Source organism: Notothenia coriiceps, unplaced genomic scaffold (genome assembly GCF_000735185.1).
Source record: "Notothenia coriiceps isolate Sejong01 unplaced genomic scaffold, NC01 NC01_scaffold00031504, whole genome shotgun sequence".
NCBI lineage: Eukaryota > Metazoa > Chordata > Actinopteri > Perciformes > Nototheniidae > Notothenia > Notothenia coriiceps.
This window is the reverse complement of record NW_011364205.1, coordinates 72,910-91,140: the sequence shown is the minus strand read 5'-3', so window position 1 is coordinate 91,140 and position 18,231 is coordinate 72,910. Positions and strand designations below refer to the sequence as shown.

The 18,231-nt window shown below is 38.4% G+C and overlaps 2 protein-coding genes and 1 long non-coding RNA gene across 3 annotated transcripts; 2 read left to right on the top strand and 1 right to left on the bottom strand.

The window, feature by feature from the left end:
* Positions 1-345: 345 nt before the first annotated feature.
* Positions 346-2,150, top strand: LOC104960095 (uncharacterized). The gene is made up of 4 exons (XR_799951.1): positions 346-482; positions 1,473-1,560; positions 1,651-1,846; positions 1,953-2,150. It is a non-coding gene; the product is annotated as an uncharacterized lncRNA (long non-coding RNA).
* A 1,822-nt stretch (positions 2,151-3,972) lies between these two features.
* Positions 3,973-8,731, bottom strand: parp16 (poly (ADP-ribose) polymerase family, member 16). Its single transcript, XM_010788051.1, has 7 exons — positions 8,643-8,731; positions 7,274-7,470; positions 6,429-6,566; positions 6,141-6,347; positions 5,773-5,944; positions 5,531-5,675; positions 3,973-4,915 (listed from the first exon to the last, which is right to left on the bottom strand). Exons 2-7 carry the CDS (start codon positions 7,460-7,462, stop codon positions 4,780-4,782), a joined length of 987 nt encoding a protein of 328 aa, XP_010786353.1. The 5' UTR covers positions 7,463-7,470; positions 8,643-8,731; the 3' UTR covers positions 3,973-4,779.
* Positions 8,732-9,866: 1,135 nt separating this feature from the next.
* On the top strand, positions 9,867-17,728 carry scamp5a (secretory carrier membrane protein 5a). The gene is made up of 7 exons (XM_010788052.1): positions 9,867-10,074; positions 10,956-11,036; positions 11,128-11,247; positions 12,543-12,699; positions 12,785-12,886; positions 13,269-13,386; positions 15,110-17,728. The coding sequence occupies exons 2-7, from the start codon at positions 11,030-11,032 to the stop codon at positions 15,356-15,358; spliced, it is 753 nt and encodes a 250-aa protein (XP_010786354.1). The 5' UTR covers positions 9,867-10,074; positions 10,956-11,029; the 3' UTR covers positions 15,359-17,728.
* The last annotated feature ends 503 nt before the right edge of the window (positions 17,729-18,231 follow it).

The window sequence follows — 18,231 nt, the reverse complement described above, 5'->3', positions numbered from 1 at the left end:
AAACCCCTCTGCCCTCATCTATTGGCTGCTGGGTGGGGGGTGGAGGTTGTGGCTCGTAAACTATGAAGTTAGTGTGTTATCCCGGGGGCCCACGTGTATATAAGAGGTGCAGACAGGTGTTCTCCCCTCAGAATAATCAGGTTGATGAATAATGTGGATGCTCTTCTTTCTGAGTGCCTTGTTGGGGATCGTGGGGTCACAGGAAACGCCCTCTGCTGCAGCTCAGCAGCTCCAGACCCTTCACTGCCCGCCCTGCGAGCGAATACACTGCTCCACCCGCCGGGCGCTGAAGCTCCAGTGTAAAGGGGGCATCACGACAGGTGTGTGTGGCTGCTGCCCCGTCTGTGCCCGGGCGGAGGGGGACACCTGCGGGGGGACGTGGGACTATCTGGGCAAATGTGACGAGGGCCTGCTGTGTGTTTACCAGGAGTCAGGAGCAGAGGACAAACCAGACACAGAGCGCAGAGGCGTCTGTGAAGCAGGTGAGATTAAAGTTTATAACCTCAATTAGTGTCAGGCAGGTAATGTGATGACATTTGAATTACTAATTATTTGGAATATGCCACGGTGAGCCAAATGTTTTCATAGGTTCTAATTTAATTTATAATAAGACACAGCATCACAACAGTCAATATGTACACAAAAGATTAATAGCATTACCCAAATGTATAAATACTCAATTACAAGTAAAAGCCCTGTTTTCAAAATGTTACTCAAGAAAAAGTAAAGAAGCATCATTAGAGGAATGTACAAAAAAAATTAAAACAATAAAGGTGTCAATCATGCAGTAGAATTGCTCCTGGCAGTGTTACATTTATATTTACTATATTCATTGCAATATTTCTACAGATTCATTGAAATATAAGCTGCATTTTGTCACATGACTTTATTCAAACAACTCATTCTTAAGGCTGTCGAGTGGATGACCCTGTTAAAAACACTAAAATAAATATTAACAGAGAAAAGTAAAGAAGAAACAAATATATATACATATGTGCTGCATATTTAAGTTGTTAATGGTTGAGGGAGAGATTGTACTTTTTGTCAGTTTGAATCATATATATTTAAAAAAGTCCTAATATTTATTTTAAATGTTAACTACGATAGCCATGAAATAAATGTAAATAAAAAGATGTTCCTCTAAAATCCAACATCAGTCACTATTGTGGTGGGAATGGCGCCAAAATGGTGAATGTAGTTTATGAGGTGTGAAGCCTGATAGTGTGTCAAGGCTTCCTTTGATTCAAAGGGTTCTTCTATCAGTCAAACCATAATGACGCCTGTTATCTCCTCAGGATGAAAAGAGTTGTCACCGTTATTGATACGATATCAGACGTAGCACAAGATAAGACTTTTTATATTTTGTTGCTGCACAGTAAAATATGTAAATATGAAAATGTACATATCTAATCGGCCATGTGAGTTGCAAGTCCTAGACTTTCTTATTACGTTTTTAATGTTGTTTTATGCAGTGATTGAATCATTGGATCCAGAGAGCTGTCACCCAGAGTGCACCAGGGCGTACTGTCAGGCAAACCACACGGAAATCTGCTCTGCCAGGTAACAAAAACTAACCAAAGAAAGACGATTTCCCTATGATATCTTCCCCTTATGCATTGCTAACAGGAATCTAAATGTCCTGCATTGTAGGCTTGTCTCTCTGGAGAAGACAGCATGCCAGGGCTCCTGCCAACACACCTCCTGTTCAAGCTGTCTGCTCCTGAAACCCCCATCATGCACTCAGACCTGCACCCCCGCTGACTCATCGTGCCTGCGCCAGTTTGGGAAGTGTGTGCACAATCACCTGAAAGCCACTCATAACACTGTATGCAACAACAACCTGCAGGTAAGAATACATCACATCACAAAGCCTTCATTAAAAGTATTTCTGCATCATGCTGTGCACTTTTCTCATTAATCAAACACTTTGTCTTTCTTGTGTTTCTTTGTAGAGTCATCCTGAGGGGCATTTTCTGTGTCTGGTCCCCGCCTGTCCAAACACAGTGAAGGTGTAAAAAGAGTACATTTTCATTGGTTCATGTAGCAAAATGGAAAAAGGCAGCTATATATAAACTTTGTGTATAACTTCAATATTTTTTTATCAAACAATCCCATTTGTAAGCAATGTTAACTGAATAAAAGCTGTGAAATGTATAAATGTGTAAATCATTGAAAATAAAATGGTGTGTCGTGTCACTTGATGTATATCATTCAATTCAAATTCAACTTATTATCGGTTAGATTGTGTGCTCCATGTTGTTACATTGCTGCACAACACATTTCACCTAGTGGACACAAAGTTGAAGATTCATAAGATTTAAGATCAGATCAGATCTAAAGTACAAAATCAACCTGCCTTGTTAATTTCTCTTTAAAAAATGATTCTACTTCGTATATTTGGACTCGATTAATAGTACAGTGCAATAGTATTATTATTAGATAGAGTTTTACAGCCTTTGGTACAAATCAAAAATATCTCACTTGGAAGTATAAAAAAAAAACTAATCACATTCAAATAAGCCTCAGCAGTACTTTGGATAAAGTGCTAATTAGCTAATTTTAGCATGCTAATTGTGGTTAGCTAAGATAATGAATAAGGTCAACAAAACCTGCTTAACTTCTTCATGATGTTAGCATGTTGATATTAGCATTTAAGTTTAGTGTAAGAAGTTTGACAATCATGAACTAAGACATGTGCAATTGAATAAGTAGAAGCAATGCAGAAATATTTATATTTCAAAAGAAAGAAAAATAATCTTGAGGCAGAGAAATTAAGTGGAATAATTTGGTTTCAACAATTTAAATGGAACCATGAAATCAGTCTGGCACTGTTTCCATTTTGGGAGTTTTGTCTGGGTCACAGGGGAAATGAAGTGTCTGGAGTCCCCTCTGCCATCACTGCCCCCCTGACAGATGATGGTTATTGAATAACATACAGTTTATGAGGCAGCTATAATGAAGCTTGCACAGAAAGGGAATAACATTTGGACTAACAATGGACAGTTAGGTCTTCAGAGGAGAAACAGTGTATCTGAAAGATTTCCCAACAAGAAATATATGTTTTAAATCAAAACAAAGACCTGCATTTTCTTTCATCTCCGTTTAACTTTGTCAGTCAGGTGAATCGTTGAATAAATAATGGAAGAGTGTGCAGCAGCTACTTGTCTTGTATGTGCTTTCAGTATTGTACAAGCAATTATGCACACATTGATGAAAAAGGTAGTCTAATTGTTTATAAGGCTGGCTTTATTAGCACAAAATATGACATTTAATGCTTAAACTTCACAAACGTTTCTCTTTGTGAAGTGTGTAAGTATCGTTGAACGAATAATTTCACTTTTTCAGTTATAAAATGGTCCTCTTACATGTTTATGGCAAACTATAAAACACCACCAACGTTCTCTTCTTTTGTATGTTTTTCTCTGCAAACACATTGTGACACCAGGTATTAGTGGGACTGTCTGTCACCAAAGCAGGCCGCCTGTGTTATCAATCCCATATAGCTGTCTCTTTTTTCTTTTACTGATAAAAACATTGGATAACAAAGGACTGTTTGCATGCCAGAGGTAATAAATGTGCCCCTGTCTGAGGAAACCCATGTTAAAGTTTGAATACGACACAAAACAATAGAAAAGTACAATAGATGATTATGAAAGAGTGACCTTCAAGTATGCTTTATGTACGGGAAGCAGCTCGAACACGATTATTCTCACCATGCCTGCATAATGAGTGGTACTCATTTTAAGTCAAGCCACCATTTTGAAGATGTATTTAAAAAGGTATAATAAGGAACTTCTCCGCATCGATAAGTATAATGACAAAATAAAAATACATTTTGTCGAGTTGTGTACTGTACTTACACAATCCAACAAGTTTCCCAAAGTTTTAGAACTTAGAGGAATGTGTCATTTAAATCAGGTAAAGACCAACTAAGTCAACTTTGAAACCAAATAAAATCACTCAAACCTGTGAAACTTTAATCAAAAGTATAGCTTTATTAGTGTTCAAAATCGTAACAAAATTTCAGAACATTTAGGCTATAAGCCGATATACAGTTTACCTTCTTCACTATTATAAAGATATAGAAGAATATCTGAAGATTTGATAAACGAGGCTTTGTGGCCTTCCTGTGATCCGTCATTATAAATACAGCATGTCAGCACAACTACAATAGCTGTCTCATATAGCTTTAATAAACCTAACCATTCTATTTAATACCTTAAAATTAGACTTAAATCATGACAAATTAAAAAGGTCCCTACCCACAACTGAGCAATACAAAATCATAAGATTAAAAGAGAAAATGTGGAAATTGTCATTAGTGCCGTACCATGGGATCCCAGACACAGATGAGTCAATGCAATCAGTAAATGTGCTAATAACTCTCAGTAGGTTTACTTAAGACTTAAATCAATCAAAACGAGATGCTCTTTGCTGTGCAGTTATTTAAACAATATCTTTTTTTGGTTAGTAAGACTAAAACCACACAGCAACATTTCTGCTCTAAAAACAATCAAACCAAACTAATTACAGATGGAAAATTGCATAACATTTTCAAAATGCAAAATGGTTTTGATTCCCCGTTTCAATTTGATTCAAACATAATGTGATCCCAACAGCTACACTGAAAAGATCATGGGAATATAGTTATTATGGTTTTGTGAACAATGGAGAGAATGATTGTAGAGAGAAAACCGTATAAAAGGTGCATAAAACATTATCTTTGCTCAGGCCTCCAGTCAGTCTGTGATCAGGAAGGCACTTCTGTCGGTTGTCTTGTCACCTGAACAGTCGGCTCCAAAAGGAAATGAAGGTGGTGGAGTTAAAGGCACCGATGAATATGAGCAGCAGGATGTAGAGACTCATCATGATGGCAAAATGGTGTCTGAGGAGCCAGGAGGTGCTGCGGGAACGCCTGGGGACAAAAACAAGAAGGACATCCTGTTTCCCATAAAACCAAAAACAATGGCAAATACTGTTCTGGTTTTTTCAGCAATCAATTTCTCAAGTATATTCTTTTTTTTTGTTACTTTTTGTTTAGGCAACAACAAACATTGCAGAGTTTTTTGTGTATTTCTGCCAAACTGCTTTAAGTGTCTTTCTTTTAAAAGGACAGTACCAAATAGTTATAAGCAAAGATGCATCATTCATTTTGTTTACATTCAACATTTGAATTAAGTTATATAATTAGTGAATTATGGACCATACTGCCAAAGATAAGAAGCATTCCCCGTTTTTCTTATTCAATAAAATATTCTTTGAATGACATTTGCGTTGTGGAGTGCCGTAGAAAGACAATGCTGTGTTTCTGTTCAACAGGAATGAGAACAAGTGGTTTTGGATCCTGCTTGCTTCGAGGAAGTGAACATTAAGTTGAACCTTTTTCCCACTTTCCCCATTTTGTTGCTCGGCAGCACTAGCAATGATTCATAAATATTTGCACTTAAAAGTATATTTTTAAGAAAGGTGCAAGTTGGCAAATAAATACTTGTTTCAGCATTTACATCATACACCCACAAGGGACTCTTACCTGGACAGGTGTCTCCTCTGAGAGTAAACTAGCAGGTACTTGACTCGCAGGAGCTGGTTGTTGGTGACCACAAAGTACTTCTGCGGTACGTCCCCTCCTTCGCTGTTCTTTGCTCTTGAGCGCTGGCGGTCGATGATTTCAGAATCTGAAAAGAAAAATGTGCGGGGAAATGAAATATCAAGCAATTAAAAAGTCTGTCTCATTGGAATTCACATGTGTTTGATTCTGCGTGATTTACACACCTTTTTTCTTCACTTGGCACTTAACATCTGGGTGATCAATGACTTCACACAAAGCGACACAGCTGAGCAGTGGACCCAGCAGACTCTCTCTCCAGCTGCTGCTGTGTGGACTGTAGAGGACGGCCATGCTGAGGTCACTGGTGAGGTAGGTCCCCTCGCCAAACACCGAGTTCTGCACACAGCGGCCACAAAATAAAACAACATGCTACGACGTGTCAGGCAGCAACAACAGAATATAAACCCTCCCTTATGTCATTTGTATTATATTGAATTATAACAGTCCAAAAAGGAACATTTTTAGTATATTCCTCCATAATAAAGACGATTTTTGGGCAGAGCAGAAATGAACCAGCGATGACTTCACCAACCTTGTTGAGGTGACAGTGTAGCCCGTTGTGAATGATAGAGTGAAAGTTTTCCAGACGGCTCCCATGGAATGCATAGAAGAGGTCTCTGCCCTCCCTCATCTTCTCAAACCTAGCATTCATCTGATCACAGTACTCCAGCTCGAACAGGAAGTCAGGCACTGGCCCACAAGTTCCTTCATTTTGTGTGAGGTCACACAGTTTGGCATACTGGAAGAGATTCAAGAAACACACTGTAAACATCAAAGCCACAACAATGAAATGTCTGTTTGTGTAGTACTAGAGGTGTACCTCGTCTTTTTGCAGGGTCTTCACAGCAAAGCTCTTTGAGGAGAGGATCCAGTGTGTCAGAGCCAGATGATGATCTCCCTCTCTGGGTCGCAGTCTCACCAACTCTCTCACACCAGGCAAAGACTGCACATCTGCCAACTAGAAAAGCCCATTTTCTTTTGATGAACTGTATGTTTGTGATGTTTTCATAAACATTTGTCTGAAATGTTGCTATTTAATCCATTTTACATCATAACCATTCGCACAGAAACCAGTAAATAAATCTGTGATATACAGCATAAACTGTATATTTACCGTCCGTCACTCAAACTATTCTGAACGACTTTGGTTTTGGCATTTTTGATCAAATGTTAGAGACCTGCTCATTCAAAATGCCCTAAGGTTGACTACAGCCTTTCATTCCTGAGAGCAATAACAGCTTCCTTTTGATCAGTATGATATATGCATCACATAACAACACTTAGGATGGCACACCTTTCACTAACCATTGTTTTTAAGTATTGCTTAACTGAAAGATCTCAGATCGTTATATGCTTTATAAAAGAGTCCATACAGTTTTAATAGGAAATACATATGGTTTTGTTTGACATACTTTCCTAGCAAAATGCATTGTTTCTATCTAAGAAGAATCTGCAAATCCACTTAATTGTTTTGAATATGTATCATTGTCATGTTCTTCCACTTCTTTACTGACACACTGCTGCCTCTAACAGCACATGACTGCCACCAAGTGAATGTGTATCACACCAACACTATACTCATTGGGTATAGGCAATTTGTGTTTTTAAGCATAAAGGCACAATAATGTTAATTCAAATGCTATTGAGTGGCACTATATATCTTACCAGCTCCTCAAAGTCCTTATTGTCACTACTTATGTATCTCGGGGGGAACGGTCTGAGCAAAGAGTCTCTCTTGTAGTTCTGTGCAGAGGCAACAAACAGGCTGCAGCGGAGGTCTGCTGCGACGGGGTCTCTGTGCAGACAGGAGCGCACCAGCTCTCTGACGGCCTCCGGGGGGAGCGGCGGCTGCATTCCCAGCACTTCAGAGAGAGGCGATAAGCCAGCACATAGGTCAGCACAGCCAAAACAAGTTAGGTGTTAACAGCACAGCTCATATGGCATGGCAGTATAAGCAAGAGTTACGAGAAGTAGATCAGTATTTTCATTGTTCATTTATCTTTAAACTTTTCTCAAATAATGTATTAATCGCTCAGTATTTATTAAATAGTGATAAATGCCAATTTAAATAACAATTTCCCAAACTGCCAAAGATATTCAGTTACATGTCATTATAGGTAAGTTAACACAAACAAACTTCAAACAAAGAAGCATGATATATGTGTTGCAATATATATATACATCACAACTTATTGATTTTCTGTCAACCAAATAATCAACTATTTTTTTCAGCCCTTTCTTTAAAAAGCCCAACATGTGCGCAGGGGGGTGCATATTTGTCCTGAGGGAGGCATGTAAAGAATTACAGTAACACGTAGCAATATTATAAAATTGTAAATGCAAGTAAAACCTGTGCACATTATGGTGAAACAGTATGTTATAAATAATAATATTAATTATGGCAAACTTAGTTCAATAAACCTATATTGCAGTATATATGGGTGGATATATCTATCGGTTAATGGTAATTTGATGAACATAGATAGATTTTCCAATCTTCTCTGACTTTGAAGAAAATACATTTTCTTGTAGTAAAACAACATTTTGGCATTGCACATACTGTAGCTTAGCTCGTTTCGAGGCTTTAGTGAACTGGCAAAGATAAGCTTATCTACTTATAACGGTTTAAAACCTATGTTTAAAACCCATGTATGTCACTTTTGTCAACATTTAACGTCTACTGTAACTTTTACGGTCAAAACCAACACGAAAACCGACACAAAAATTACAATGTATTCTTTTCCATATAGTTGTTTTCTGAGCTGACAACTCAGCTGGAAAAAACACTAGTTCCGGTTTCGGTGCCTGTGTTGTGAATGCTCTTCCCTTTACTAGCTTGGGAGATGGAAGCTAACGTTAGCTAAAATTAGCTTACCTACAACAAGTGAACATCTGCTAATTTAAACTAACTCATGATAACGCAGCATTGTCCAAATACTTTGAGATTCCAAAAATATCGAAAATACATTCCTGTTGAACACATACATATTTTACATGATACAAAAACGATGTTTATATCATTAAATGCCGTTACCTTCAGTGTGGCTCAACTCATAGCACTGCAGGAAGAGCTAACGTTAGCTTATGGAAATGCTGCGTTCAAGTACCTCAGAAATGTCGTACATGGACGAAATGTGAACACCATGGTTAACACAAACGTGGCAGAATGGAAATGCTTGTGTCTCCACGTCAGTAAATGAATGCAGGGGAAACGCCCACAAATACTGTTGAAAAATAAATAAAAACATAATATAAATACCATCGTTACATGTGTGTCATGTGTTTTTAATATCTATATATTATTTGATTACACTAATAAATAATTTTACGAAGATACCTGAAAGCAGCATTTATGACAGTGGACTGATGTGCAGAGAGTCGCTTCCACAACAGAATTAAAGGTCCTGCCCCAATAGCTGCTCAGAGCCATATATAAATAAATACTAACAGATATAAATACAGTTTATAATAATTATTATTATTATGAAAAGCAAAAAGCTTGACATTGTGATCTCTGAAAAAAACCACAATCATGTTAAGACTTGCTTTCATAATGTATTTTAGGCAAAATCTGTAATACAGGTTTTGATTTTGGATAAATACATGCAGTATGTTTGTGTGTCTTTTTTATTTTTCAGTCCTTTAAAGGCTTACCTTGATACTTTCTCCTTCACAATGTTTTTGTAATAATCCTAACCCTGGATAAACCAAACATATTCATTGTTTATTCAAACCTTCCAACGTGATTTGTCCAATATTTAATCTCGGATTAATTATATCCAGTCTTGAATTGGACATATCCATGCCACCATTTCTGTCAGGATAGATAATAACTTTCTATTCTCAGTTCTTGCTAAAGACTATATGGGCCTTACATGTGTTACATTTGTATATTTGACTCTGTTTTATGTATGCAGCATATACACCATGGCCCATTTCTCGTATGTGTTAACCTACCTAGCAATACATCTGTTTCTGATTATAATATTGTTTGTAGATGTAGGACTGTCATGCATCTTCACATTTTGTGTTGTGTTGTTTGTAAAGCACTTTATTTAATGATGTGATAACAGGCAGCCAATCAGATGTGAATGAGTAATACCTCCTCTGACTTTCAGCACTGTGGACAGCATCATGAAGGGGCGGGGCTTGATGAAACATTCCTGCTTTTTGATTGGTCGGTTGAGGCCAGCAACAAATCCCAATGTTTTGTGCCTGGGGCCCTGATGCTGTGCAGGCGGGTAAAGCAGCGGATAGGGGGGGTGTATGTGCGTAAAGAAAAGACCTCGCGTCACGTGACCGCCTCTTACACCCAAACCCGTCATTTGAGGAATAACGTAACATCTTTCTATTTTAGCAGCGCCAGATGCAATCGTTTTCTTCAGTGTGTTTTCATGCAGATTAACAATAGCATGCTATTTAAACGAACGGAGGGAATTTAGCCACATTCTCGCACTGAGCTGGAGGTAAGGCGTTTTAATCAATGCATTTTCATTCATAGCAGGAGGAGGAGATACGATGTATTAAAATTAATTGTAGCTTTTGTAACGCATATAGAATGTATATCCATGGTGGTATATTGAGAGGACTTCGGGTTTGACCTGCTCGGTGTCCGGATGAAGAGTAAGCACCGATGCACCGTGTCGCACAGGCTGAAGGACGCTTCTCCATCGCCTGTGGGATCACGATGCACTGTGCCCCTCTGCAGCATCACTGCCATCCGCCGACAGAAACACACATAGGACACCGTTTAAGCATCAAATGCATGAAAAATAAACCAGGATCAGTCTGTTTTTCAAGGCAGAGATTGCAATACTTTGTGGCAGAAAGATGCCCTTCAAAGTTCTACCTACATCCCCCATCATATGCATTGAAATATGGCTTACAAACACAGCCACATACCGTGGAAGTAGGTTGATTATAGCCTATTGGAAGGATTTAGAGCTAAACAAATACATATCCATCATCCTGTAGGTCTATAGTCCAATTTGTGAAGTGTGTAGGCCTGTAACGCCTGTTGTGCACACATAGGTTATGAATACATTTTGGGAATCACGACAAGGCCACCCTGTTTCACACGGCGCGGATTACAGCTGTAGTATGTGGCCCAGAAACATGTCTGTCATTGTCGATTGTAATGAATCGCGCAACAATAAGGGTGGATGCTCTATAAGGGATGGGGGTACCACATTTAATCAAATCATGTAAGGATTTAAGGTATTTTATTCGAGGGAAGTGTGTGCATGCATCCACAGGAAGGCCTATGGAGGACTGTGGCCCTGCTGTCTTCAAGGAGAGCAGTGAGTGATATTGCACTTAATAAAACAGCTCTGTTCTCTCTCTGCAGTTTGGTCTGCAAGGAAGCTGAGATTGAAGTTTTTTTGCCTGCTTGGAAGTGGAGCAAAATACTGAACGGTCATCATGGCAGGTAATCTCTCTGTTCAACTGCATAGTGTGCATGTGAGTCTAAAAACATCAGCCCACTTAATTTAATCATTGAACTGTGTCTTGTGCCCTAGAAAACAACTTCCCTCCCCTGCCTCGATTCATCCCTCTCAGGCCGTGTTTTTACCAAGACTTCAATGAGATCCCAGACCAGCATCGCACCATGTGCAAACGGCTCTACTACCTATGGATCTGTGAGTGTACCTGCAGTATAAAATGGTGTATTGAGCTGCAGGACAGTACTAAATGCACATTGTTTACTACAGCTCAAGTTTAAGTATGTTGTATGCATCATAGTACAAACTGTTAACCTGCCCACTGCTCCTGTGTTCTCATGTCGTGTCACTTTGTTTTACCCAAAACATCATGAGAACTAAACTAAACATCAGAGACACTCAAACGTGGCTGTGAGACCAGATGGACCGGTCTCATTGTCCGGCACAGAGCCATTTTAATATATTAACTAGGCTTTTTGTGCATTTTTGTGCCAAGTCTGAAAAATGGTGTCCAAGTTTGTTAGCTTAGGTTGATTTTAATCAGGTTGGTCAGCAGAAAATGACTGATTTAAAATGTTACGGGTTATTTGAAGCCAATTTCTCTGGCTCCAGCTCCTTAAATGTTACATTTCTTCGGATTTATTTTGTTACAAATGATTAAAGATCAAATATATTGAGTCTTGGTTAAAAAACAAACAAGAAATGTTAGGACATCTCAGTCATACACTCGTTACATATACCAAACTATGTATCTATTAAACAAGGAAATAACTGGTAGCTTAAAGGGACCCTATGATCATTTGCAGGTTTAAAGCGCAGTCTTCTCTGATTGGTTAGCTGGCCGGCTCTGTTCTGATTGGTCAACTACTTAGAGATGTCCCGCCCCTTAGCTTAACACAAACGTGTTGGAGCACTAGCCATTAGAAGTGCAAGTGTTACATGGTGATGTCACTATATTACAGAAGTAAAAAATGACTACTATTGAGGTGTTTCAGTCGGGGGGGGGGAGTGTGGTAGAGAAACTCCCTCTGGCAGGACGTTTGGGATTTTAGCCTTTGCAGACCATTTACTTTAACGAAAAACGATAGAACACTACTACGGGAAAGGGAAAACACCAAAAAGCATAAAAGCTTGATCTGTTAAGAAAAATCACAAGTTGCAGCCTTTGGTGGTCACATTACATAATAGTAATGTGTCGATTTGTAATATCATGGTATCTCTTTCATTGCCACATAGGTTCTGCCATTTGAAAACAAGAATGTAAGTCTGCTGGAATAAGTAGATTAGTTTGGTACTTGTAGAAACTGTGTGCTGCTTCATTATAGCGTTAATATAGAACTGAAAGTGTGGTGTTTAGTATTTACTGAGATTGGTAGTGATTCACTCCTTCTGAATTATGAGTAATGCAGCCTGTGGGATATTCACTGAAGAGGCTTTTGTCTTCAGTCTGCCATGTTATGGTCATCATCGCTCCTTCTCTGTGATGTTGACAGTGAATAGCGCCACACTGGCTATTAATCTGATTGGCTGTCTGGCGTGGATGTGTGGAGGTGGCGGAGCAACCAATTTCGGGATGGCCATCCTGTGGCTCATCCTCTTCACCCCCTGCTCCTACGTGTGCTGGTTCAGGCCCATCTACAAGGCCTTCAAGTAAGCTATTCCCGCTCTGACCCTACTCATCACTCTGCACCTGCTGTTCTGCTGAATCACATCTTTTCTGATTCTCCCTGTGCAGAACCGACAGCTCCTTCAACTTCATGGCTTTCTTCTTCGTCTTCATGGCCCAGGTGGTGATCAGTATCATCCAGACTGTTGGCATACCAGGCTGGGGAGTGTGGTAAGAGCTTTGACTAACACAGATATGTAATGTGTTTGATATGAAGCGTAAATAAAAATGGGTTAACGAGTTAAAGAAAGTAAACACCCTTTTCTAGAGTTTATTCACCCATCTGCACGTTTGATTAACATTTTATAGTAACCATCATTCATTAATTGTAAATGATAGTTTATACATTTTTTGTTAAAGGATCCTTACTTATATCAAACAATACAATTAGAATTAATGATATTTAAGTTTATTTAGGAATGGTATCATTTTCTTAATGTACTATAGTATTTCTTAAAGATTACCAAATTGCTAAAAACCAGGTTTTAAATATTCCTTGTTTCATGAGTGCCTTGCCTTAACATTTTACTGACTCTTCTTTTGCTCCCATCAGTGGCTGGCTGGCTACCATCACGTTCTTCAGCACCAACGTCGGCTCAGCTGTGGTCATGCTGATTCCCACCATAATGTTCACTGCCGTGGCTGTTCTGTCCTTCATCGCCCTCACAAAGGTAACCTTTCCTACCTAACCTAAGTCATTTAACCTCCTGGGACCCGAGGAAAAAAAGTGTCTTCCAATTTCCTTTTTTTTGTGATTTCCTCTATTTAGGGTTAAAAAGCAATTTAGGCTTTTTTTATTTAATTACATTTTTAAATGTTACAGTATGTCCACTGTAGAGGACGTCGGGACCAGTTTGAAAAGACAGCCAAAATTAACAGATATTAATACAATAATACATTCACCTTTATTTAAAACATGAATAAGTAATTGATCTAAACATTGCTGTTTATTTGGTCACTAAAAAACTAGTTTGGCTTTTGGTGAATCTTTCCAGATCTTCAAAGACTTTGTAGTCAATGTAGTGGGAAAAGTACCTCATTGACTCCATTCGGCACGGGCTGTGGGGTCATCTTGACTAGTTGTATGGATGTGGTCTCCATTTGACCATGCTCATAGAAACAAAGCTGGCATTCCTGAGGCAATTCTCATTTTTCTTGGCTCCACTTAAAATAAAAACAACAATAAGACATACGTGCTACTCTTGGCCCACAGACATGTCTTTCCATCTCGTCCCTATCTGTCTCTATGTCTGTATCTGTGCGCTCATGGAGCCTCCTGCATCTTTCCCCCCTTCTTCTTGACCCTCTTCTATCCCAGGTGTGAAATCCTCATCTCTCTCATCATCTGAGAGCTCAAAATCTGAATCTCCCTTAACTATCTGGTACAGAAAATTTCTGCTTCAGTTCCGTCTCCTGCAACAATATTGAGTCATTAAGTCCATGAAGATGGTCCTGACGTCCACTAGGATGGACATTTATAAAAGAGCTGTTATTTGAAAACTTTAATTATTTAATTGCTTTCAGAACTAATTATATAGTTCCTCACATGTTAATAAACAAGAACATATATGATTTTCATGGTAACAATTACAATTATTCAACAATAACTGCTATATAATAATTCTTCTATAACATTTTGTTTTTGGTATGCCAGCCATTTTGGATGAAAAGAAAGAGGAACTTCCCAGCATGCAATTTTAACCAATGACATATCACTGGAAAGACCAGGATGTCCTGTGTACAGTACATCAGGGATTGATAGAGTAGCTCAAAAGAGTAAAAGGAGATGCATGTTAACAAAATGTCCACTACAGTGAACATTTTCAATGGGCTGGGTCCCAGGAGGTTTTAATCTTCTTCTTTACTTTTCTAAAAACATAAATGCTTTCATTGGCTAAAAGTCTCTTTAATATATAATCATACTATTATTCTACATTTTCCCAAGAGGTTAAGACCGTTTTTGATGTTAGTGGAAACCGCTTCATGCCTAAGGGTGGGCTCGAAGAAATAGTTAACTTTTTAGGTCCAGTGTTTTGCGAGGAAACGTTATTCCACTTAGATTTAGCCAACTAGGCTACCTAGCTTTGACTCAGAGTGGAAGCTTTTTAATCTAGATTGCTTGTAAACCTGACCAATATTGAAGCCTCATATCAGCCAAATAGTTAGTTTGATTGCAATTAAATACAAAATGAATGGAGAGGTACCACCCTCTTAAATTATGATTGCCCCTAATAGGAGCCCCACCAACACATTGTGCTAGAGCACCAGCTGTGATTCCAGATCTTGCTCAGTGCCATGTATCATGAAATAATATCACGTTTTTTTCAAAACCAATTTTTAACACTGTTTTGTAAAGATGGTAAAATAGCTTTTGAAATACAATTGTTCTTGCAGGTTCATAACCTCTACCGAGGCAGTGGGGGCAGCATGGGTAAGGCCCAGGAGGAGTGGGCCACTGGGGCCTGGAAGAACCCCCACGTCCAGGAAGCAGCTCAGCAGGCGGCCATGGGAGCCGCGCAGGGGGCCATGCAGCAGGGGGCCATGCAGCAGGGGGGCATGCAGCAGGGGGGCATGCAGCAGGGGGGCATGCAGCAGAACCAGTACTCAGCAGCTCCCACCTACAACTACGACGAACCGATGTAGGGCGGAGGAGGGGGCCATGCTGCCGAGTGGGAGAGATAAAAAGGGATCAATTAAGAACACAATTCAGAATTAGGTGCCCTTCATTATAACACTGTACAAGCTGAATCAAACCAGAACAAGGTAGAGAAAAGTCATGTTCTTAGTTGAAGCGTACTTTTATTAAATTCTTATAGACGTGGGATTTAATTAAATAAGTCAGTAAAACTATTCTCTGAGCTTCATCAGTTTATTCTGGTAGGTTCATCTGTTGTCATCACAGAGTGACCTCTCTTCCTCTGCCTGTGTCACACTTTTAAAACATCTTTTAATTCATTTGAATGTGTTTTTTTCAAATGTACTTAAGTACAAGAGTGTTTAATTTCATTAGTCTTGAAAGACACCAAATGCTAAAAACTGGCCAATGTGATAACTATACGTAAATGTTTGTTGTTGAATTTGTCCTAAATCTGGACAATAGAATCAGAATTTCAAAATATAAAAAAATAAGAATTAATCGGAAGATGAATTAAAGGGATACCAACATTTTTCTCGATTTCCATCAGGAATATTTGCTGAAAAGAATATCTATTACCAAATGCATCAGGCAATTATTTTTCCTAACTCAAGAACTTTCAAATCCCAGATTTTTTTTCTTACATGTTTTGGTGTCCTGATTGTGTTTTTCTTTACTCTGTGTCAGCGAAGCTTTCATTTTAATTCTCAGGAAAGGTTTAATAGCTGGGTTTGAATTCTACCTGTAAAGCCCTAAGAAGGTGTCAGCTTTTAGTACCCATATGGTTATGTGTGGAGTGGATTTCAGTCAAATAAATGATTATTATACATGTTAAAGTGAAGCACATGCAGCATTTAGGATTGCGGTTCATTGGATAAAACATTCCAAATCGACAGTGTACAGGTTAAAAGAGAAAGAAAACCAAAACACGAGCAGGTTGGACTTACACTAAATATTATATTGATAATCATTGTTGTAGGTGGTCATGGCATTGTATGAAGTGATGGATGTTTTCACCCCTTTGGCAAATTCTCCCACTTATCCCTCCATGTAAATGCTTCAATAACTACTTGTTTCTAAGCTCTGGATTTCAGGCCTTAGTGTGTCATTCCGTGGCTGTCGGTGTTATTCTATGAGTAGGTGTAATATGACATTTATATAAAAGAAAAAATGAAGACAATTATTTCTTTATGAGGGGAAACTGAAGGAGAGAATATTTATGTGTTGCTGTTTAGTCCGAAACTCAAGTCAAGACTCAGTAGTGGGTTATTACAGTAAAACAGTGTTAGAGTTGAAAACAGATGTGAAGATTTGTGACTGAATGCTCGTTATTTCAATCCAGTGAGTCGTCTCGTCTGATTGTGATGGTGTGGTATTCAATGGGCTGTTTGTTGTTTTACTTTTCAGTTGTTGTCTTTTTCTACCGTCCTGTTATTGTTTCATGTATTTTGGATGATGTGTGGATGAGTTTGAAGCACATGTTCTTTGTGTCTTTCCATGGCTGTGGGTAACAGATTTTGAGTTTTGTTTATTATTATTTTTTAAACGTTAGATGTTTTGCACCTGTTGACATCGGTGCAACTTAAATACATAGTGGATCACAGTCGAGCAATACTAACAGAAATATAGTAAGCAGTAGAATGAATAAGATCAGGCATCCTTTGCAGGCTTCAAATATAGACATTTAGAGTAACAACCATAACATAAACTGTTATGGATGGGAAATGGACCTGTTTTCAAGCTGGACACTACAAGTATAATTTTACACCTGCAAAACATTGTCAACAGCAGATGCACATACAGTAGTTATGAAGTGTAACCCTAGACAGTACCATCCACACGCTCATCTGTTAGCAACTGTACAACGTTTAGCTGATCAGTTCTATAAATTAAGTGTGAAGTCTGCACAAAGATGAACAAAACAAGTACTTTGCCTTTGTGTAGTAAGTGGTCAAGGTGAATTTTGGATCTGCCATATGTACATACTGCACAGTTAATGTGATTATGGAAACGACAGCTGTATAGTTATTGTGCAGCAGGAACTGCAGTGCATTTGATATACTACTGATACTCTGCATTTTATGTATCAAAGCTTCTTCAAAGCCATTTCCCATTAAGTTCACCATGTTCCCACATGTACTGTATGTTGTTTGATATGTATTATCATGTACTATACCATAGCTAGATATAACTATATAATGACTGGGGTAAATACTTGCCATGGAAAACACATTCAATAGAAATATGCTCTTATTAGCTGAATGAAACATTTGAGGAGGCTGTGTCTCCATGAGTGACGTAAATGAGGAATACATTTTTGTGTATTACTTTTTGTATTATTTGGTTTTACCCTAATATATATTAAACAGTTATTGTTGCATCCTGTTTTGTTATTTCATGCATGCGATGTTGTAGATGAAACATGGATCTAATTGGGTTATTTGTTGGACAACACAAACAATCTAAAAACCATTTACCACAAAACCTAAAACACATTTTGTATTTGATGAATTAAAGCAGGATGGAAGGGTGTTAAAAATAAAGGTTTCTTATACTCATCCATTCACCCACGTGTGAATGAATCATTGTTCCATGGGTTAAAATCAACTTCAGTGTGAGCTCCTCTGAACAGTGCGACTCCTATTCGTGATGAATACTGATGTGTTGTTTAGTCACATCAACAAGAACAACAACTCTTCTCAGTGGTTTGAATGTATTCAGTTCATTTATTTCAAACAAGCTGTGGATAGACATGACTTCTGCTTCACAACATCTAGGTGTATATTGAACCAATAATGTTTTCAGGCGTGATGAATTGTAGGTACTTTACTTGAGTTAGTTGTTGCAGATTATTTTTCATAATTAAAAAGGATAAGCTTTT

Bases quoted from the DNA above. Each gene is read 5' to 3' on its own strand.
- parp16 (XM_010788051.1), bottom strand. From the start codon at position 7,462: ATGCAGCCGCCGCTCCCCCCGGAGGCCGTCAGAGAGCTGGTGCGCTCC. The intron at 6,567-7,273 runs GTAAGATATATA...GGGCTTTTCTAG, and splicing joins ATAAGGACTTTGAGGAGCTG to TTGGCAGATGTGCAGTCTTT. The intron at 6,348-6,428 runs GTACACCTCTAG...AATCTCTTCCAG, and splicing joins AGACCCTGCAAAAAGACGAG to TATGCCAAACTGTGTGACCT.
- scamp5a (XM_010788052.1), top strand. The intron at 11,248-12,542 runs GTGAGTGTACCT...TGATGTTGACAG, and splicing joins GCTCTACTACCTATGGATCT to TGAATAGCGCCACACTGGCT. The intron at 13,387-15,109 runs GTAACCTTTCCT...TTGTTCTTGCAG, and splicing joins CCTTCATCGCCCTCACAAAG to GTTCATAACCTCTACCGAGG.